Source organism: Pelodiscus sinensis, chromosome 25 (genome assembly GCF_052426305.1).
Source record: "Pelodiscus sinensis isolate ZL-2025 chromosome 25, ASM5242630v1, whole genome shotgun sequence".
NCBI lineage: Eukaryota > Metazoa > Chordata > Testudines > Trionychidae > Pelodiscus > Pelodiscus sinensis.
Window position 1 is genome coordinate 6981235 of NC_143076.1, and position 22912 is coordinate 7004146.

Sequence of the window (22912 nt, forward strand, 5' to 3'; positions counted from 1 at the left end):
GCAGAATTTGACCTGAGAGGTAGATCTTCCTGCTGAGCTGAGTTAGAAACTCCCTGCTACTAGCATGGACAGGGAGTGGACGGCGCGCCCCACTGCTCTGTCGAGACTGGCTCTGGCATTAAGTCCTTGCTGCCTCTGTAAGGAAGAGCAGCTCTTTGGCTTCAGTTTGGAGGGAACTGGTTCCATACACGATGGCCTTAGGAGTGGGGAAGCACAAAGCAAAACTTTCCATCTGCTTCGGCTTCACCCCTTTCCATCTGCTTTGGGCTCCTGAGCAGCAGCAGGGGACCTGCCCGAAAATATCCCAGGTCCTCTGTGCTAGAAGCTGGAAACGATATTTCCTTGGAACAGGCCTGTGATAAAGCCATGAGTCCCAGGCCATGTCACCTGAGTCCAAACTACCTCCACAGTGGTGCCGCTGCATACTTTGCAGGTACCAGATTGGGCCTGGGTCGTAAGGAGTGCAGTCTCCTTGTGCATCTGCGTGTGGGGCTAAGTAGCATCCCTGTGCCATTCTCATATCCCCATCTCATACCCCCAAAGAATCCCCCCTCTGTGCAGTTTCACTCCTACAGCCAATGGCATTGTAGCATGCAAATTAGCTGTAGGTTAAGGGTCGTGATTGGCTGAGGGACCGCCGATCTCACAATGGGCTAGGATTCTTGGCGTGGTATCGATGTATGCCTGACTGTAATCGTATCATGCATGGGCATCATTCACAGAATGGCAGAGAAGTTAAAAATAGGCTGGAAACAGACTGCAAGGCCCAGTGAGGATTGAACCTGAGGATATTCTGAACAAAGAGCTCTCCGCCCTGCTTGTGGCTGCTTCCTTCGCTTCACACTGAGCCATCAGACATCCTGGGCTTCTGAGTGACTATCGCAGCATCTTATTATAGATTATATCCGTGCCCCGGGGCCGTTGCTAAGACCAGACTCCCCTGCCCCCAAGAGCTCATAATCAGAATAGACAAGACAGAAGGTGGGAGCAAGGGTGTATTAATAGCCCTGTCTGGCAGCTGGGAAGTTCAGACATAGATTAAGTGACTTGCCGAAAATTACGCAGCGTGTGGCATAGCTGGGAATTGAACCGTCCTCTCCTAAGTCTTAGCCCATGGCACTATCCTTCTTCCCACTGTCCCTGCAGGGATGTGATTCCGGCATGATTATTGTCTGTCTTGTCGGTCTCCCGGTCCGGTCTGTCTTCTGGCGCTCACCTGGTCTCTCCTGTCTCCGTCGCGGGCCCATCACTGTTGTATTTAGCAGGAAAGGATGTCTTCACCTCCCCGCCACCACACTACTTGTGAACAAACTAGAAACAATTGATTTTCGAGAAGGGAAAAACTGCTGGAGGGAAGTCAAAGCCCATTTAATTCCAATCTATGAAACGGTGTTTCAGTGTCCTGGCAATGAATTGCTCACAACGCCTAATTTCACTTTCTGTAATTAGCACAAGTGCATCTTTCTTCCCCTCCCTCCCTCCCTCCCTTCCCCCCATCCCTCCCTTGCTTCCTTTCTCACAATGTCATTGGTAATTCCGAGAAGTTAATACCTGATTAGTAAATATGATGATAAAAGAGTTCTGGCTGCATTGAGGCCTCCATTTACAATCCGCCTCTGATTGAAAAATTACGTTCAGTTCAGTAATAATTGATGAAAATGGGCTCCCTTTTTCTGCAGCTGATTTGCTTTGTAATTGTGATTTAATAATGTAAATATCACTTGTTTTCTTCTGAAAATGAATTGCCTTCTGATTTGTTAAAGCGTGCTGCTCTGCGCCTGCCTGTCTTCCTCCTAACTGGAGAGCAAGAGGCTTGTTTGCAAAGGATTTGGGAAGACGAGAATCGTTAGCTGACTCCGGGGTAATTAATTGGATGTGGGCTGGAGGGCCTAGGGTAGGCTGGGTGCAGCTGAAACATGGGCTCTGTAGGAAATTGCAAGTCTTCCTGGAGTCCAATAATAGTGACACTTAGGGCTTCTTCAAGCACTTTACCAAGGAAAGTTATCCTCGGTGATACTGCCCCCAGGTCCTAGCTACCGGCTCCATGCCCGGGGTGCTGGCTCTGCTCCTTGCCCTGTATCTGCCCCCAGCTGTGGCCCCATTCTCAGTCCCTTCACCCCTGTCCAGCCTTCCTTCCCCAGCCTGGAGATAAATCTCTGCTCCCAGCCCCAGCTCTGGGGAGGGGGCGGGAGTCAGGAGTAAGGGGACTGGCTTTCAGACCCCCCCCCCACTATTAAAATGTTTCAGTGCCACAAATTACAGATGGGGAAACTGAGGCACGGAACAGCGACATTATGTGACCACGGTCAAGGAACAGGCCTGTGATAAAGCCATGAGTCCCAGGCCATGTCACCTGAGTCCAAACTGCCTCCACAGTGGTGCCGCTGCATACTTTGCAGGTACCAGATTGGGCCCTGCTGGGGTAGTAAGGGGTGGAGAGTCTGCGTGTGGGGCTAAGTAGCATCCCTGTGCCAGTCTCATATCAAGGGTCCTCTCCTATATAGGCAACCTGGGTACCATTACAGGAAGATTCCTTATGATGGAATGTGCCAGGTTGCCTTGAAGGCCCTGCTGCCCCAAAAAGCATTACCCTGACAGGAAAAGAGCATCACATCTTAGAGCGGAAGGCTTGCTTGGAAAGCTACCCTGGCTGCAGCCATCTGGAGTGGGAACCATTGAGATCTGGTCCTCCAGCCGCTAGAAGGGCAGAGATCCAGCAACAGCCAATCAAGGCCCAGAAGGCCAAAATAAAAGGAACTGCCTGCTGCTGGCGAAAACAGCTCCTGTCTGGAGCCGGAGGTGTTGGGGGTGTGACCTGGGCTGCAGCCAAAGGAACCAGGCTGGGCCAAGGCCGGTTGCTGGCTGTAGTTAGTGGTAGGAGTTCAGAAGAATCCCAGCTGATTCAATTCCAGAGAGGGAGTTTAGCCCAGACAGGGAAGGCACAGGGGGCCCCCTTGAAGGATTTGCATGGCGGGACTGGACAGTGAGCAAAGCCACAGAACACCTGTAGAGACAGGCAGGCAGTGTAGCAGGTGCTGGGAGCTACAGAGCTCAATCTTCCATGCACCTGATGGATGACCATGAGTAGGCTATGCCCCGCGAGAAGCCCTGGCCCTGCTGTAAGTATTAGTGCCTGCTGCCAGGGGGAACTCCCCAAATGGAAGCAGATGCAGGAAAATCAGAAGTCTGCTCAGCCTTTTCCTCCTGGCCACTTCTCACCCCTTGACTCTCTTTCTCCCGTCTGTCTCCTCTGCTACTTTTTGGACTCCTTGGACTCGAAATGGGTGGAGAATTGGGGTTCAGGATTGAACAGCATCCATAACACTGTGGGTGAATCTACACTGCACCATTATTTCGAGATAATTAGCATTGTTTCGAAATAACAATGCGAGCAGCTACACAGCCATTCCGTTATTTCGAAATAATTTCAAAATAACAGGTGGCTTATTCCGAAAATTTTAAACCTCATTCTATGAGGCATAATGTCTATTCCGAAATAGCTATTTCGAAATGAGGCGTGTGTAGATGCTCCACTGCTGCTATTTCGAAATAGCCCCTCAGCGGGGCCATTCTAAGTTATTCTTCCCCTGTGCCTCCCGGGGCTCTAAATCGAGATAGCACGTCTACGTTAGGGAAGCTGCCTCGGACTCATTTTGAGGCTTCCCTGCAGTGTAGACGTGCTATTTCGGAATAACTATTTTGGAATAACTTAATAAGCGTGCAGTGTAGACGTAGCCTGTGTGAGGTAGAGAGTTGGAATGGCGAAGGGTGGGGACTGGCAGCAATAAGCAGAGTGGCGTGAGGACCAGAGATTTGGAGCGTTAGGAGTGAGATGAGCCGGAAGGAATAGGAAAGAGCAATCTCCTCATGTGCTAGGAGGGGTGGGTGTTCCTGACTCACACACTCAGGTCAGAGGCAGTGTTGGTTCAGGAATGAGCGGGGAGTGATGTTAGTAAGAGGCAGGAGGGATAGCTCAGTGGCTTGAGCATTGGCCTGCTAAACCCAGGGTTGTGAGTTCAATTCTTGAGGGGGTCATTTAGGGATCTGAGGCAAATCTGTCAGGAGTGGTACATGGTCCTGCTCTGAGGGCAGGGGACTGGACTCGATGACCTCTCAAGGTCCCTTCTGGCCCTATGAGATAGGTATAGCTTATTAAAAAGAAGAGATTGGGTCTTGGAAGCTTGTATAACATCATCCTGTGAGCACAGCAACCCCAGGTTCTGCCACAAGGCCAGTCTCCTGCAGATTGTGCTCTCGTTTGCGGACACAATCACTCTGGGGTGTTCTAATGAACATAATGTCACTAGCTGATGCGAATGTGCCAATGCTGCTGCCACTGTTAGTGGGTGTTTTGCCTGGAAGCTAATACAGGTAATTTAAAGATATTAATGAATGTGTTTAATTAGCATCATTATCATCATACCGCCAGGGCTACGTGCAGACAGATAATCCTGCCCTGTCAAAGTGTCTCCAATAAAAAAAAATCCGTGAGATTGGGAGGAGATGGATGTGCTCAGCACTGCTTGGAACTCTCCTGAAGAAAATCCTTTTTGCCATATGGGTTTGGAGGCAGAGAACCTGCTATTAGCCAGATGTGATGGATAAAGCCGCTATTAATTATTCTAAAAGGGAACTCGTACAGTTGGGTAGGGTATACACGTAGGGACTCTGTAATGGGTGGAGCAGACCTTGAGGGCTCCTCCTGGAGGCCTTATGGTCCTGCCACATCCTGCCCCAGAGAGACTAAAGAGAAGTCCTCCAAGCAGGCTAGAGTGGTTGCAGGAGAAGCAGCCAATCAGGGCCCAGGAAGGGCCTATAAAAGGAGCTCAGACAGAGCACAGCAGTCCCTTCCTCTGCAGACCTCAAGCTGTGCAGCCCGGGTGACTGGCTGGCTGAGAGAGTAGCCGAACCGTGGCCAGCTCTGTGTGGAGAGCTTATGGGAGACCGATGGACTGTGTTGGCACTCTGAGGTAAGGGTGAGACTGCTGCCTCCAGGAGAGGAAGCCATAGGAGCGCCGCTCTCTTTAGAGAGGGATCAGATTCAGAGGGACATTCCCGAGGGCACCGAGATGAGCCCTTGGTAGACGTGTACCCTGGAAGGGGTTTGTCTGATTTGCACACAGAGGGTTGCGACTCGGCCGGTGGTCTGAGTTGCTGAAGAAGCCTTTGAACAGGAGAGTCCAGGTGCGCACACTTGGCCAGAGGTGGGAGGTGTGTTTGTGGGAGGCGAGTGCCTCCCTCTTACAGACTCATGCAAAGGGTATGTTCTGAGCTGAGCAGCACACCTTGCTATCTCCTGGAATGGCCCGTGTTACCTGTCATCGTAGCTTTGCGTGTGTTTATGATACTGCCTTTTTCGTGGCTGCCCCACAGAGAGGAGGGACCACAGGTGCTAAGGGAACTCTCTTAGCTCCAGTGGTACAGGCCTGTATTTCTAGAGGTGAAGGAGATGGGCTCTAACCCACTGGTGCATCGCCAGGGGTAACGTCTGCCCATTAGTTGTGACCCCACCAAGCTTTCCCACAAAGTTCTGCATCTTCCAAAACTTTTGAGCCAAGAAGGGTCACAAACTGCTGACTCAAGATCAGGATCCAAATGGCCCCTTAAGCTCCAGGGCTCTTCGGAAACAGGATTCAGGGTTGCTCCACCATGGAGAGCCAGCCGGCAGTGCGGGTTGGAATCTGGTGCAGATCCAGAGTGCCCTGAAGGTTTGGCTTGCTCCGATAAGGAATCGGAGTCCAGTGCCCTCTCTAATTATGACCAATCCCATTTCCATTCCTGCAAAGGCAGAAACATACCCTGCCGTTTGTTCTCCTTGTCCACCTCTCTCATGCTGGGTGCATCTACACTGCAGCATTTTTCCAGAAAAACAGCCATTTTTCCAGAAAAACAATACTTGTGTCCACACTGCCATTGAGTTCTTTGACAGAAAGTCAAAGCTTTTTCGGAAAGAGGCGCGTGTGGACACAGAAGAGGGGGTTCTTTTGACAGAAGAGGCCTCCGGGATATAACTCAGGTGCCCGGGTGGCCATTCCGTCCAGACTAATCACAACTGAAATGCGAGATAGCATCCAATCAATGTGGACGCTATTTTTCAAAAAAGCACATCGCTTTTTCATTGCTCTTTTGCTGTGTGGACGTCTCTTTCGAAATAAGCTTTTCCAGAAGATCTCGTCTGGAAAAGCTTCTTCCGAAAGAAGCCTGCAGTCTAGATGTAGCCGCTGATGAGAGCAGGCGCCTCCTTCTGTTCCAAACCTGCTTGGTGCGATTATTTCCATCTACGGGGTGCAGACTTTGGACCAACTAACCGGAATTGGCCCCTGAAGACCCATTGGAGGTTTTGCTTGAATCGCAGGGAAGGCTGGCTGAGTTTGGGTGGGCAAACTCCTCCTTCGCTTGTGCTGAGGTTGCTTCAGCGGCATTGTCCTGGTCTAACGGAGGGCAACTTAGCCCCATCAGTTTTGGTTAGTGTTAGAAGGACGGGGGGATGGGGTTGCATGCAGTAGAGCTGCCGCTTTCAATCCTGCCTCCTATGGTAATAACCCCAGGCTTTCAGCAACCCTCGCAGCCAGACCGTGCCAGCAGACCTCTTGGGTTTGCAAGGCCCCGCTGCCATCTCGGCCTGTCAGTCAGGATGTTCGTCTCCCCCCAGCTGCCTTTCCTCGCGCTGTGCGGCATCCGGGCTCGAATGTCTGGAGCTGTCGCCGGTGTCCATGTGGCTGGCGGGAAAGGTCAGGCCGATGTCATTAATCGGGCTGCTTTGCCAAGAGGACTTTGCAGTTATGTTGCCCGTTGCCTTCGAGCGTCTCAAAGGGCCTCATTGAATCGCTACAACACACGGGTGAGTGAGAGCTCGGAGCGCGCCCGAGGAAGGAACTGTCTCCAGAGAGGTTACGCCACTGACCTCAGCCCACAGGCGGCCGAGGGCTGGAGCTAGAACGCAGGAACCTTTGTTCATAGTCGTCTGTTCTACCCACGGGAAAGAACTAGGGTCACCCTTCGGTTAATGGAAAACAAACCTTCCCTCTCCTCCAGGCATGCCCGTGTTTAAAGCACCTACTGGATCTGCCTGGTGGCTGCCACCAGGCGGAGTTGAAGACGTTGCTTTCAACCTGCAGGGCATTTTATTAATCGCGCTTCCTGTTTGTATTGGTCCCGTTGTGCTAGGCGCTGTACAAACAGCACAGAAAGATGGGTCCTGGCTCAAAGAGCTGCAATCTAAACAAGTTACTGGTACCTGCCTGCTCCCCACCCAGCCCCACACAGCTGGGGCAATGGCCTCCCTCCATCCCGCCTTGGTAGAGCTCCTGGATCCCCGGCACTGGGTTCTCCATGAGAATGAAAGGCCCTGTCCCCTCCAGGTCTCGGCTGTGTTGACCTTCCAGGGATGCTTGCATGGCCCAGGGGATGGGTGACCAGCTGTGGCCACGTCTGGAATGGAGGGCTGGGTGAGACAAAGGAATGGGGGGAGCAGAGTCTTGTGTGTCCTGTGCCCGCATCTCTCCTCGTCTGCACAGGAAGAACTCCTGGCACATTCGCACGTTGCCTTAGGGTTGCCCTGCAGCTCTGGGGAAAGACACCGAGCCCAGCACCTGCGCGGCAGCAGGAGGCTGTGGGGGGAGTTAGTGAGCAGGAGCCGGGGGGGGGGGGGGGGAGGGGAGCGATCCTGCAAAGCCCTGTCACAGCTGCTGCAGTCAGAGTCCCTCCCAACCCTGGACAAACGGCCTCCTCCCGCTCCGCCAGCCAGCTAGATGCTGACCCCGGGGCGCTTTCTCCAAACCAGGCCGACGTCAGCACAATCCAATCATGGGGACTAATTAAGGCAGAATGAAACTGGGGGTTTATCACACTTTTCATTAACTCCGGCGTGGCGGCGGCTCCAAGGATGAAATGCAGTGCGCTGCCCGTCCCCGCACTTAACGAGTGGGAGGAATCCGCTCCTCCATCGCAGCAATTAAATTCTCGGGAGGGGGGGATGCTGGGGGAAGATGGCTGGTAGCTTGGAGGGCCCCCCCCCCCGGCCTTTTTTCAGCTCCCTCTTCCCCCACAGCCTCTGCCTTTCCTACTCACCTCAGCCTCCTTCTTCACCTCCTGGTCCCTTTTAGGGCTCTGTGTCCCTCCCTTCCAAGGCATCTCCCTTGTCATGTCACTTCACCTCAGGTATCCTAGCAGCCGGAGCTCCGGGCGACAACAACCTGGGCTCTCCAGAGCGGGGCGTGAAAGCCCCATTTGGCTCCAGCAAGTGCTGAGTGATGGGGAGTGCCCGAGGCTGGGCCTCCCCATCGGGGGGGCTTCATGATTGCCCCGTTCTGCTCATTGGTCCAGGATCTCCTAGCAGCACCCACTGATGGGAGACACGGTACCGAGCACTGTGGGCCTTTGGTCCGACCCAGCATGGCCGTCCGTGCGAACGGTCTCAGCCAGTGGTTGTCCAGCGTATGTTCTCATGACCCAGTTGAAGAAAATTGTTGATACTGCGGCCCAACGTATTCTGACTAGAGGGGGGGTTCTAGGATGGGCCTGGGGAGGGGAGCTTCGGGGTGTAGGAGGGAGCTCCAGCTTGGGGGGGCAGGGCTTGGGCAGGAGGGGCTTACCATGAGCGGCTCCCAGTCATGGTGCAGTAGGCAGGCTAAGGCAGCTTCCTTCCTCTCCTGCTCCCAGGAGCAGCCACTGGGAATACAGAGCTAGTGCTTGGGGCAGGGGCAGCGCATGGAGCCCTGTGTGCTCCTCCCCCTCCCCACCTAGGATTAAGCTAGATGGGTTTATGAAGGGGATGGTTTGATGAGATAACATGATCTTGGTAACTAATTGACCATTCATTATCAGTGGGAAATAGATCAATGGAGGGATGATAGGAGTTACTATAGAGAACTTTCTGGGTGTCTGGCTGGTGAGTCTTGCCCACATGCTCAGGATTCAGCTGATCGCCATATTTGGGGTCGGGAAGGAATTTTCCCCCAGGGTAGACTGGCAGAGGCCCTGGAGGTTTTTCGCCTTCCTCTGTAGCATGGGGTGCAGATCACAGCTGGAGGGTTCTCTGCATCTTGGGGCCTTCAAAGTATTTGAAGGCTTCAATATCTGAGACATAGGTGAGAGGATTATTCTAGGAGGGGTGGGCGAGATTCTGTGGCCTGCACTGTGCAGGGGGTCAGACTAGATGATCATAATGGTCCCTTCTGACCTTAAAGTCTATGAGTCTATGAGGTGCTGGGCCTGCTGCCGGCTGCTTCTGGGATGCAGCACAGTCTGTGGTGCCAGGAGAGATGGGGAGCTGCCTTAGCCCCCCACTGCTCACCTGACCCCCCTGCAGCACCGACACTCAGTGCCCGACATTCCAGCCCCCAGTGGTGGGGCGCCATGAAAAGCCCTGCTCTAAGGAAGTGCTGCAGCCCGTTGGCTCTGTGCTTCCCTCTTCCCATCATACTACAGGGTCTGTCTTCATCCTGGAGACCCTCTTGCCGAAGGGCATCGGGGAGTGGCCTGTTTATTCTCAGGGAGGCTGGGAAGAGCCAAGCAGCATGTCTCCCGTAGAGCAGCGGTTCCCACCCACCGGTCCGTGGACCTCTGCCTGCCGGGCTGCGGCACTCTGCCAGGCCATGCCCCCAGCTGCTAATGAGCCCTGTCCTCTGAGGAGAGCTGTGGCCCATGAGGTGCGCGCCTGCGTGTGCACTACACATTCTCCTCCCATGGTGAGCGGTGCTGCGGGCTGCTCTGTGTGCTAGGCTGGCGCCGGCCCGCCGTGAGGCTGTGCTACTGGGGCAGCCTCACCACAGCCCTAGTTCCAGCTCTGGTGGCAGCCACCCGGCAGGGCTGCGTGGCGAGCGGCTGCCCCGTATCCTTTCCGTTGTGGGCGGCGTATTCGGGACCGAGGGGCGGAGCCTTCGCAGCCGTGAGCGTCCCGGCCTTTATCGATACCAAGGAGGAGGATCAGGTTAGAGGCGCTGGAGAGCCACGCTGGGTGTCCACGATTTCCACAGGGTCTCTCCTGCCAGCTCTGGACTGTACCACGTGTCTGGCCCTTTCCCAGCCAGCAGCACTGGTCGGAGTTGAGTGGGAGAGCCGGGCTCCATGACTCAAACCGGCAGGTGTCAGGGGGGCTAGTAGCACCCGGCTATTGGGTGGGTGCCACGAGCCCGAGACGTGCACAGGCTGAGTGACCCTGCGCCTCTAGGCCCCAACTGTTAACAGCCTGGGGAGGAACTCTCGAGCCACCAGAAACGTGCACCCGTCCCTGCCGCAGACACCGCCGAGCCTGGGGGGCACTGGGACATCCATGGTGGGGAGCTGGCACTGTGGGGCTCTGGAGACAGGGCTAATATTGGGGGCTGGGACTGGGGTGAGACTCTGGGGGGCTTGGGTGCAACGGAGCTCTGGAAACAGGAGGCTGGCACAGGACACTGGCACGGGGGGGGGGGGTTGGGTGCAGGGAACTCTGGAGTCAGTGGCTGGCAGGGGGGTAGTGGAGGGGTGGGAGGCTCTAGGGGTTAGGGCTGGCACTGGGGGATTTGGTGGGAGGGCTGTAAGGGGAGACTGGCATGGGGGGGTTGGGTGCAGGGAACTCTGGAGTCAGTGGCTGGCACGGGGGGGGGGGAGTAGTGGAGGGGTGAAGGGCTCTGAAAGCCAGAGCTTTTGGCTGGCTGGTAAAACTATTGCCATATTTGCATATTAATTATTTGCATAATTAATATACAAATATGCATATAAAAAGTTGCCGGTCTGCCAAAAGTTTGTGAATGGGTTTGCCGGTCCCTGGCATCAAAAAAGTCGGGAATCGCTTCCTGAGAGACCCCACGTGCCTGTTCTGCCGCCGGACGCAGGGTCTGGCAAGTGACCTGGTGCATGCCGGCCGCTCGGCTGCTGCAGATCCCCTCTCCAGCGCGCCCCCCCATGATTGATGGCTCCATGTCTGTCACGCAGGCTCGTCTGAGAGCACCCATTTGTATCCGTGTAGATCCTTATCTCTCTAATGTAGCGAGCTGGGCTTATCTCTTCCCAAGGCCCCTTCTCCACCGAAAGAAATCACCTGGGTTATTTATGTTTGTCTGTCGCCGGCTCGTCGAATCTATTTTCTTTTACTCCCAATCATCTTTTATAGAGATCGCCGGGCGGATAGGCCGGGTCCATAAAGACCCCAGGATTATGGGATCATTACAGAAAAGACTCACTAACAAAGTGTCGTCGTCACTTATCCGCTTCATTCTCCCCCCCCCCTCCCGCTACCCGGTCATTACTTGTTCGTCGTCCCACTCTGTCGTCTCCACCCCACGCTCTCTATGAATTTCCCTCGCAAGGGACAGTTTTGTCTGCCAAGCAAGGAGGCTTTTGCAGTCAACGTTGTTATTTCCTGGCTTGAAACACTTGCAATTCCTGGATAATATCAGCAAGATGTGCTGGAAGTGTTGTTCGGCAGTGATTCCTGTGCGCAGTGTTGTGGCTTTTCTTCTTTTTTGGTTCCAGCATATGAAAATGACTGTGCAGCACTTGCTCATGGTTTGATCCTTATAGGTTAAACTAGGGCAGGCTTTTGGGGCGGAGGCTAATCCCACCAAATGCAGGGGGGGACCAACCCCATCCACGGCTCCCCCGTCCCCCCACACACAGACATCACCTCTATCCAGGGGCTACTAAGGAACTGGAAAACTCTACTTTTTTTTGGCAGACAGCTTAGCAGTTAGCTGACAGGAGCACTGCATTCAATTCCTATATCAAAGAAAGAAAATTTAATAAATATTATATTCTGACATCTTGTGGCAAGTTACTTAAAGGACACTGGTTAGCCTTAACATTGTAAAGTATGTTCTTACTTGGTTAGTAACTCTGTTTAGAGAGACAGATCCTGTCAGGACTGCTGGACTTTCTCAGCTCTGGAAGGGGAGTGGGGTCTAGTGGGTTACAACAAGGGGGCAGATATATTTTAGATCTATATACAAGCATCAGGATGGCCATACAGGGTCGGACCAAAGGTCGTTCTAGCCCTGTATCCTGTCTTCCAATAGTGGCCAATGCCAGGTGCTTCAGAAGGAATACACAGAGGAGGCAATCATCATGATCCATTCTGTCACTTATTTTGTTTCTTTTAAATCTGCTGCCTATAAATTTAATTGGGTCAGCTTCTTGTGTTACGTTAGTGAGGGAATAAATAACATTTCCTATTCTATTTTTCCACAAGAATAACCACACTCATTTTTCCATGCCATTCATGATTTTCTAGACTTCTAGGCTGGCATGATTTTCCAGAAATGCTTTTAATGGAAAAGTTTTACGTTAAAAGCATTTTCGGAACAGAGCGTCTAGATTGGCATGGACGCTTTCTGCAAAAGTACTTTCTGTGGAAAAGCGTCCGTGCCAATCTAGACGCGCTTTTCCGCAAAAAAGCCCCGATGGCCATTTTTGCGATCGGGGCTTTTTTGCAGAAAACAAAGCTGAGCTGTCTACACTGGCCCTTTTGTGCAAAAGTTTTGCGTAAAAAGACTTTTGCCCGAACGGGAGCAGCATAGTATTTCCGCAAGAAGCACTGATTTCTTACAGTAGGAAGTCAGTGCTTTTGTGGAAATTCAAGTGGCCAGTGTAGACAGCTGGCAAGTTTTTCCAGAAAAGAGGCTGATTTTCTGGAAAAACTGGCCAGTCTAGACACAGCCCTAATGTATCCCCCCACCCTTTAGTTATTTCCAATCTGAAAAGTCCCAGTCTTGTTAATCTCTCCTCATATGGAAGCAGTTCCTTAGCCTTAATCATTTCTGGTGTCCTTTCTGTACCTTTTCCAAATTCAATACATCTTTTTTTCAAATGGGGTGACCAGATCTACATGCAGTATTCAAGTTGTGGACATACAATGACGTTATGTAGAGGCAATGTGGTATTTTGTCGTCTTATCTATTCCTTTCCTAATGACTTCCAGTATTTTGCTAGCTTGTTAGTTTTTAGCCTGCCACTGCATATTGGACAGATGTTTTCAGGGAACTATCCACAGTGATTCCAAGATCTCTTTTTAGACCTATTTTAGACCCCATCATTTTTTTAAAATCTATCATTGGGATGTATTTTCCATGTGCATTACAGGAAACCCCTGCATTACGACGGTCCGAGTTGTGATCCCTTGCACTTACGACTTATTTTTGTAAGGGCAGAAGGGGCCACAAACGCCTGACTTACATCCTCAGCCCACACAGAGCCTATCGTACATTGCGGGTTTGAGTTATGATGCCCCCGACTTGTGATGCGATCGGTTTCGGGGGAAGCGTCGCAAGTTGGAGGCCACCTGTGCTTTGCACTTATCAACACTCAATTCCATCTGCCCTTATGTTGCCCAGTCACCTGGTTTTGTGAGATCTCTCTGTGACTCTTTGCAGTCAGCTTTGGATTAGTCATTGTTTGCCTCTTTTTCAAGAACATCTAAAAGTTTAACAGCAGTGGTCCATATGCGAATCCCAGCAGCACAACACTCATTCCTATTATTTTCTCCTATCTTTTAAATGAGTACCAGGCAATGTTTCCATAATGATCGAACAATCCTTCAATGACTTGAGAGCCCAGCCTTTTGTTATGCTTCATCACCCTGCTTCCCTCTTTTTATAACACATTCCCTGCCCCAAAGGCAAAGCTGCGAGAAGCTCGAACTCTGTTGCATGCCACACTGCTGGTATCATGCAAGGTTCCCATTCTTGCCACCCAGGTTCAATTCCTTATGTGGAGAGATTGCTGGGGATTGAACTTGATGACCTCCTTATGGTCTCCTACAGCCCTATGATTCTACTGAGACAAAGAACTGCCTCAAGAGTCAGGGCATAGGCTTGCAGCAGACTTCAGTTATGAAATCTAGGGTTCAAATTCACTCCTGCCCCCCATCCCTCCATAAATGGCACCCTTGCTTGATCACTATTTGGGTGGAGTGTTAGATCAATAGACTCTTTCCCCAATCTCCAGCAGACAGCTTTGCACAGCTAGAAGCATAGAATCATAGAACACTAGAACTGGAAGGGACCGCAAGAGAGCATCAAGTCCAGCCCCCTGCCCTCATGGCAGGAGCAAGCACTGTCTAGACCATCCCTATACAACCTGCTTTTGAATATCTCCAATGTCTGAGCAATGCCTCTTAGATCAGTACATGTATGGCTCTCCTTAGCTCCAGTTGAGAAGAGTTGAGAAGAGTTTCTTCTGTCCGGCCTAGGCAGAATGAGAACACTGGTGCCTGTTTTTAAGTCTTGGCTTGACAAAGCCCTGGCTGGGATGATTGAGTTGGGATTGGTCCTGCTTTGGGCAGGGGGCTGGACTTGATGACTTCCTGAGGTCTCTTCCAGACCTAGGGTTCTGTCATTCTATGATACAAAGTATCCTAGACCTCAATGAGCAAATAGACAAAGAATTGCTATTGCTTCTAGAGCAGCTGGAGAAGGACGTTGGAGGAGAAGGAAGACGCAGCCGTTGCATTCCTCCTCTGTAGACAGAGTGTGCGGGAAGGAGAGAGGGAGCAGAGCCCAAAACTAATTCTGTACCAGTAGGGGGTGCCATTTGGTCACGGTCACGCACTGCCCTGAACTACACAGTCAGGACATCACAGTCCGATTCTCAGTTCCCTGGCAAAGATGCTCTGCAGTGCTGAGACCCGCCGGTTAGAATCCCCTCTTTGGAGCAATACTGCAGCCCTTATAACTTCAAATATATTTGCACTGGGCAGGGCCAGTCTGCTTCTGTGTGTTTGTACAGCGCCTTGCACAGCGGAGCCCGGGTAACGAGAATAACCACACTGATAGAGCAGCAACCGTTAGCTTCCAGAGAGGGCTGGTGTGCAGGAGGGAACATTACCACCCAGCGACTGGCCTTTGCTGTTCTGTGGCACTTTGTGCTAATGCCCCTGGGCTCATGATACGAATGCTGCAGCTAACTCACGTCGCCACTGAAATTAAATACATCCTCCTCCCTTTGAGCGGAGAGTGGCCGGTATACATCCCCACACTGCCAGCTGAGAATAAAGTCTTGTCTTTACCATACTTTATAGATGTTCTGAATTAAACCTCTGAACATCCCTGGGAGGCCGGGAACGATCATTACCCCCATTTCACCACAGACAGGGAAACTGAGGCACAGAGCGCGACTAGCCAATGATTACAGCCTATAAATGGCACAACTGGGCATAGAACCAGGGGACTTGACTCCCTGTCCCATTTCTTTGCCCCGGGATCAATTATTAATAATATTTTAGCCCCCGGCTTCAAAACATACACCCGCCCCTCTCAGCATCGAGAACCCAAACACAGCAGCGAGGTGCTAATGAATGACCATGGGAAATGATGCTGGCCTGTCTAATGTGAGCGCCCTAGCAGAGTGAAATGCAGAGCAGTGAGCAGGCCGCAGAAGTGGCCACAGGAGTAAGAGCGCCTCGCGTGCTTTTCAGGTGTAACAATTTGTCCCTACAATGGATTAAGGTTACTTAACATTGCTGGCTAGATTCTGTGCTGTGGCTCCTGGCCAAGGCACCATGAAAAGCGCAGCTCCAGGGCTTTGCCTTGGCGCTGCTTTGGGAACAGAACAGCCCCAAGGATAAACGGGAGCAGCTGCTGTGGGGTGCAGCCTTCCCAGGTCCATGCACCGGCCCAGAATAGCTGGAGCCTAAAGCACCGTGGCTGCTCCCCCGCCTGACCGTATGCAACCCAGCCTTGCCTCGGACACACTGACATTGGCCCCTGCACCGTGGAGAGGCTATTCTCCAGCCCTCTGCAGAGGTTTGGCACCTCTGTCTACAGCTGGAGCCAGAGCGAGGGGAGAATCGGTTCCAGGGTCTGCTATAGGCAATCATGTTTTAAAATGAGGGACCGCCAGGAATTCACTTCTCTTACAGCTGCAGGGAGATGTGGCACCTGGGATCTGTGCGTGTGACAGAGAGCCTGATTCTGATCCCAGGGAAACCGGCGCAAGTCCACCGGAATCCCCAGCTGATTTTATTGCCGCTGACCAATGGGAAAGGAGGCAGTGGGTTTGGGGGCTGATCTCTTTGTGCCTTCTCTCCTGCAGGCCGGGGCTTTGTGAGCGAAGACGAGTACTTGGAGATCTCGGGGATCACCAGGGATCAGTCCGGGGAGTACGAATGCAGCGCTGTCAATGACGTCGCTGCCCCAGACATCCGGAGAGTGAAAGTCACCGTAAACTGTAAGCAGGGCGCAGGCCTGATCCCGTCTCCTTGCTCACCCCCTTGCTCGCTCTAGTGGTGGGGCCTTATCAAAGGGATCATTCTGGCTTTTGCCCTCCCTGAACCCTGATGGGCGTGATGCTGTCTGTTCACCCAACTGCCTCTTCTGCTCTGTAGACCGTGCTGTTGGGGGGCTGTATACACTGCAGGCAGAAGGTGTCATTCCCCGCTCAGGGGGAGGTACCTATACCAGCGCCAACCCAGCTAGCAATAAAATATAGTCACGCTGGGCGAGTGGCGGGGGGGACAGCTGATGGAGTGTCAGCCCATCGGGGAGCCAATAGCCGCAAGGGGCCTCTGGATAAGGCGGTGGGAGAACTAACTTCATGCTCCCAGAAGGGGCGGAGTCTCGGGTGGAAGGGGCGGAGTCTCGGGTGGAAGGGGCGGAGTCTCGGGTGGAAGGGGCGGAGTCTCAGGCAGAAGGGGCCAGGCTGGGGCAGCCAGCTCTCAACAGCATGCCCAGAGCGCACTATGTCATGCCTCCCCCTCTCCCCACCCTTAGAGCTGCCTGGAGCACACCGCGCAGTGATGTGGTGGTGATTTAAAGGGCCAGTGTTCTGAGCATCCAAGACTCTAGGCATGTACTAAGGGTGGCTAGTTGTTTGCACACTCAGTGGCTCAGAGCTACTGCCATTGTGTCTCCTTGCACTGGGAATTGTCCCCTCGGCTCCGGTGCTGCCGCACCCGGGGGGATGATGGGCAGTCCTAAGGACCCATAGCTTTCCTTTCCCGACCCGCTGGCATGGGGATTCGAGCGCCTGGATTTCACTGCTTTGCAGGGGTGTAGAAGATCATGAACAGCCCCAGGCGAGGGGGATGCATGGCTGAGATCGTAGTGTACCAGTGCCGGCTCGGGCGTGCGTGTGTGTCAGAACAGCTGAACTACAGCCATAAACTCCTGAAAAAAAACTAAAGCAGATAACATCTACGTCAGCATCCCTTACAGACTATTTATAGCGGGGACATAAATGGTAATACCTTTTTCCCGAGGAGCAATTCAGGGGGAAAAAATCTCTAGTGGCTCACCACACACAGAGCACATTAAATATCCTTCCTTTTAGGCGGGAGCTTGTAGAGTTTTTATATCCACTAAATTGCTGTAAGAAAATCACATATATACATTTCATTAAGCTTAAAGCATTCACATTGTAGGACAATTTGTTCTTTAGAAGCATGGTTAGGAATTTAGAGCCCTGACAATTTAAAGACTTCAGATGACGTGCCAAGGCAGAACAGCGGAGGAGTGGCTACGCTCGTTGGCATTTCAGGGGTGACTTGAATTCTTTTGCACCTCCGAGAAGCTTAAAACCCCTGAGTGTCTTTGAGATGAAGGGCTCCTCTGCTACCTGCTGGTCTTTTCTTTTCAATCAGGATTCTGCTGTTGTAATCCTCTTCCCTCCTGACACAGGGAGAAGTGGGTTTAGCAGAGGTGGGTGAAACGGGCACAGTCGAGCTGTTCTCTGCACGTGCAAAACTGGGATTGGAATGGCTCAGGGCTATGCTTGACAGTGACCCTTCTGCGTACCGGGAGGTGGACGCCTTGGCATACATTGTTCGGCCTAGGCTCACCACTCCAAGCTAGTCTTTTTGTCTAGGTCCAACCGGATTTTTGGCCTGTTTCTTGGCACAACAGAAGGGTTTAAAAGCTGCCCAGGTACGGAGAAACCAGGGAACTTTCCCGGTCAGATTAGAGCTTGAAGGTTAGCCCCGTGTGGGATCTGAATTACATGGCAATGAAGCCGAGGGGCCCTGGAGGGAGGGTAGAGCCTGGTGCATTCCAATTGCCCATATTAGGGCACCCGTCCTGTTAGGTGGGATTATGGCGTTCAGAGGTAGCACCCTGCAATGCAACTTCCCTTCCCATTCTGCAAGCTCTGAAGTTCTGTCTGTGCCTGTGGCATCTCCCGTGTGAAATGTGTGTCCCGCACAGTCCAGCGACCAGAGGGGAGGGCTAGATTGGAGATTAGGAAAAACGATTTCCCTAGGTGGGTGGGAAGCACTGGGATGGGATCCCTAGGGAGGTGGTAGAATCGCCATCCCTAGAGGTTTTTAAGTCCTGGCTTAACAAAGCCCTGGCTGGGTTGATCTAGTTGGGGTTGGTCCTGCGTTGGGCAGGGGGCTGGACTTGATGACTCCTGAGGTCTCTTCCAGCTCTAGGATTCTAACTGAGAATCCCAAAGATTCGGCGTGAAATCGAATTGACAACGGGCTTTCGAAATGAGTTAGTGCTGACGTGGCTGCCCTGGGCCTGAACCCTTTTCTCTAGCAGGAGATGGGGCCCGGGCAGCTCCAAGCATCATCCATGCTGTGGCCCATCACTGAGCTGGCGGGGGGTGAGCGGAGACTTTGCTCCCCCTGGCTGGTTTTGCCTTTGGTTTCTTTCCTGAGGCTGCTCACCCGGGGCCCAATGAGTGTTGGCCACCGTTATGGTGTCCCCTGTGGTCCTCTGTCCTGTCAGGACGTCTCTTTTCATGCTGGCCAATCAACCCTCTTGGCTGTCCCATGTTGGCTAGACACTGGCTATATTTGCAGCGGGGAGATCACCTTGTACTGGGATTGGCTCAGGCTCCTCTTTGTCTCCATCCCCAATTGCTGCCAGCCCCACCACCTACGCTGTCTGGCTTAACCAGCTCTTGGCCCACCTCCCCCCCCACCAGCGGGGCTCACGGATGGCTCCCTGCTCACACCTGCTTTTCCTCCTCTTGCTACTGGCCCTGTTTCCAGCTCCTCCCCAGTGGGTCCCCACCCCGCTGGGAAAGGAGACAGCCCCAGAGAAAAGAGGCCGAAAGGGGCAGATGAGGAGGGGCAGGAGATGGCTCAGGCGGATTGAGAAAGGAAGGGGGAAAATACGGAACCATACAATGGGGTGTCCTTTTCAGGAAGGGTCCGTGCGTAACTCTGCCTCTTCCGGAGGTGGATCCGTGTCCTGCCCTGCAGTCCCAGAACGGGGTTCCAAGCAGCCCTGTAATGCCGTGGTTCTCCCCACGTCTGGCTTGGTCCCTCCCAATTGCAGCGGCGTATCCCAGGCTCCCGCTGCTCCATCCCTCCCTCGGGGATAACGCTGCTTTGCTCCGCAGACCCCCCGTACATCTCCAACACCAAGAACATCGGCGCCTCGGTGGGCCAGAAGGGGATCCTGCGCTGCGAGGCCTCGGCCGTTCCTGTCGCAGAATTTCAGTGGTTTAAGGAAGAAACGAGGTAACTAAACAGGCGGCCAGGGCCTGGCAGATCCCAGGCTGTGTTCTTGGCAGGAGGGGAGTGCTGACGCTCTTGGGTCAGGGTGGCCATCTGTCAGCATGGCCAGGAGAGATAATTACACTTCGTTGCAATATATTTCTGTGGGGGAGGCAATCTTGCTGCAGACGTCCCTGTGAGGAAAGGATCCTGCAAGAGGCGAGGAAGGTTCAGGTTGGACATTAGGAAAAACTTCCTACCTGTCAGGGTGGTTACACACTGGAATAAATTGCCTAGGGATGTTGTGGAATCTCCATCTCTGGGGATATTTAAGAGCAGGTTAGACAGACTGGTCAGGGATGGTCTAGACGGTGCTTGGCCCTGCCGTGAGCACAGGGGACTGGACTTGACCTCTCCAGGTTCCTTCCAGTTCTAGGATTTTAACAGGAGGAACTTCTGCCTTGCGGCTGTTTCAGAAGGGTGGGGAAGGTGCTCTTGCTAACCTGGAGTGCTCTGCTGGGATCCGAATGGCTCCGTGCGGTTAAGAGATAGAGACTCAGAGTCCATCTCCTCTGGCTCAGGATGTAGGATTTGAAGCTCAGGGGGACATACTCCTGCCAGCTCTGATGAAGCCAGTAGGCGAAAATTAGCCATGTTGCTGCATCTGGGTGGGTGATGGGATGGTCAAGCGAGGGATGTTAAAATTAGATTAATCAATAATCGACTAGTCGATGGGATTTCCTTGGACTATTTGATTAGTCGAGAAGGGCGCTTCCGCTTTGAAATGTAGCAAGAGCTGCCCTTATGTTGCTCCATGTCAAAGGCGGAAGAGCCCTGCTGCGGTCCACCTTGGAAATGTACGAGAACCCCAGCAGGGGCTTGAAACACTTGAAACGCCACGTGGAGCCGGGGCCAGCAGAAGACGCTCGGAGTCCCCCGCTGGCCCTGGGCTCCAGGCAGGTGCTTCCACTTGGAAATGTACAAGAGCCCCAACAGGGACTCTTGTACATTTCAGAGAGAGAACGCTGCCGCTGCGCCCTTGCCCCCTCCCATGAAGCTGGAGCTGGGGGGGAACCGGCTGTTAAGCCGACTCCCCCCAACACCACTTCCTCTTCCCCCCCTCCCCTCCCGCTTGCTGCTGCTTTCTGATAGAGGCAGCAAGAGGTGGGGAAGGGATTAGTCAACTAGTGCGTTGAGTAGCTGACTAGTCGATTAGTCGCTTACAACCCTAGGTCAAGCTGCCCCCAAATACAGACCCCTCTGAAATCCAGGCTGACTATCGGGACCCTAGCCCATCCCAGCATCTGTGTTGTCCTGGTGACGCTGCTGTGTTTCGCTCGGGCTTGAGCAGAGAGCTAGCATGGGTATGTCTGCCTGGGCTGAACATTAACCCTCCCACCCCTGTGGAGATGAACCTTCAGTGACAGGCTGGTCTGAGAGTCCCTTTAGCGGGAGGCAACTTCTCAGTGACCTGGAAGAAACGGTCCTGGACCAGGGAACCTCTGGGAGGAGTGAGGCTTTGGGGCAGTGCCTGTAGGCCTGCTAAAAGGAGGAGGATCTGGTGATAGCTCCTCTTGATCCAAGGACTCCCGGGGCTTTTCCCACTCACTCTCGAGGGGGGCCGCGTGGGATGGGCCTTGATCAATCCCTCTCGCCCCGCAGATTAGCCAACGGGCTGGATGGCGTGAGAATCGAGAACAAGGGCCGCATGTCCACACTGACCTTCTTCAACGTCTCAGAGAAGGATTACGGCAATTACACCTGCGTGGCCACCAACAAGCTGGGGAACACCAACGCCAGTATCATCCTGTACGGTAGGTGTGAGGGGCGGAGCCCCACTGGCCGCGGGAGCTGGATCCCCACTGAGCCTTGCAAAGGGTGGACTCCGACCCCCTGCCAAGTTGGGGGGCAGGGGCTGTCCTGCTTCCTGGGCATACGGGCCGTCAGCCTGGTGGAGGCCGCGAACCTGGCTCTTGCCTGTAAAGCGGCGTATGGCAAAACAAGGGAGATGATGATACTACAGCAGCGTACCCCTCTCGGACTGGGAGACTGGGAAGTGGAGCCTGTCCGTTTAATTCAATGCCCCCTCCTCATGCCCAAGCTGCCAATACATTAGGCCCTTCCAGCTGGACCCTGCTTATTCACTGACGCGCACAGATGTAGGCCGCTGGATATTTTCTCTTTCTGTGAGCTAGAGGTCACCCCACTAGCGAGGATGCGTCAGTTATGCCCTCAACAAGGGCATTAAATCTAACACCTTGCATCTCCAAAGCGCTGTACACGCATGAGGGCATCCACCCAGGCAGGCACTATCCTCTGCATTTTACAGCTAGGTAAACTTAGGCACGGCGTGAGTCTGGTTGGAGTCTGGGGCTGAGCTGGGGTTAGGTAAGCCTGGCTCTCAGTGCCTCTCTTCTTCCACTAAAGGAAAGGAATCCTTTTTCCTAGCCTGCAAAGGGGAGCAGATGCATCTGTAACTTTGTGATAATCACTCTCCATTCCTCACCTGATTAACCCACTTCCATCTTCATGCCTATGCCTATAAAAATCCCCCCTTCACCATCGTAGTCCTGCTCAGCGTTTTCTCAAGGCGAAGCGACACAGCTCTGCTGGGACCTCCCTGTGAAACGGGTCACATTATCCAAAAACCATTTCCCACAGACCAGAGAGGACCATGTTTATCATCTCCTCGTCCCTGCCAGTCTCGTCTGGCTTCTGAAAATGTAGCAATGTTCTCTGCCCAAACCTCAGTCCGCTCATAATCCCACGTACACAGCTGAGATCCATGCAGACACCCCAGGCAGAATAAGCTATTGCTTGCTCCGCTGTAGACTCTCATCACCGCGGGCTTCTGTCCACGTGAAGTTCTCCCAGAATAACGATTCGCAATTAATTCCATGTGTGGACGTGCTTGCTCTGAAATAAGATTGCCTTGTTCCTGTGTAACTTAATCCATTTTCAAATTGGATTAAGCTAAACCAGAACAAGGCTTGCTTAATTCTGAAGTTAGTATCCACACATGGGGTTACTCAGAAATTGACCGCCCCCCTGAACCTGAATTGCAGACGTGAGTCGGGATGTAGGGAGAGACTATCGGGCTTTCCCCACCCCCAATAGTAACCGCACTTCCTGTTCTGTGTAACCGTATCAGCATCCTGCATGTCGTCATCACTATGTGCTCACCTTTCTAATGACCGTCCCTTCATCAGCTGTCTGAAAATATGAACTGTATATTTCTGTTCTCTTTCTGTCTGTCTCCATTGTCCTCTGTTTTAGAAATAAGTGACCTCACAGCACTGGCAGGTTGGTACAGCTTGTTCCTTCCTACGTTTGCTTGCAACACCCAGACACCTTTTGCCTCGTAGGCTTGCTTCAAAACAGGAGTGGATGCTAGATGTGCCCAAAGGGGCATAGATTTAAGGCCAGTGATCTGTCCTAAGGAAGGAAAGCCCTCACTGGGCGCAGATTTTTCTTCTATGCAGAAAGGAGCTGGTTTGTATAAATACACAGTGGTCACAGCCGCTTTGTTTTCGTCTTTGCAGGAGTCCATCTGGC

At 52.9% G+C, this 22912-nt stretch overlaps 1 protein-coding gene across 2 annotated transcripts in view; it reads left to right on the forward strand.

Moving 5' to 3' along the window:
* OPCML (opioid binding protein/cell adhesion molecule like) overlaps positions 1-22912 on the forward strand; it is a 1015531-nt gene that overhangs the window by 958146 nt on the left and 34473 nt on the right. For both annotated transcript variants that reach the window (XM_075909407.2, XM_075909406.2), the window contains 3 exons: positions 16009-16143; positions 19261-19381; positions 21020-21171. In XM_075909407.2, coding sequence (XP_075765522.1) covers positions 16009-16143; positions 19261-19381; positions 21020-21171 — 408 coding nt within the window. The remainder of the gene's footprint in view (positions 1-16008; positions 16144-19260; positions 19382-21019; positions 21172-22912) is intronic.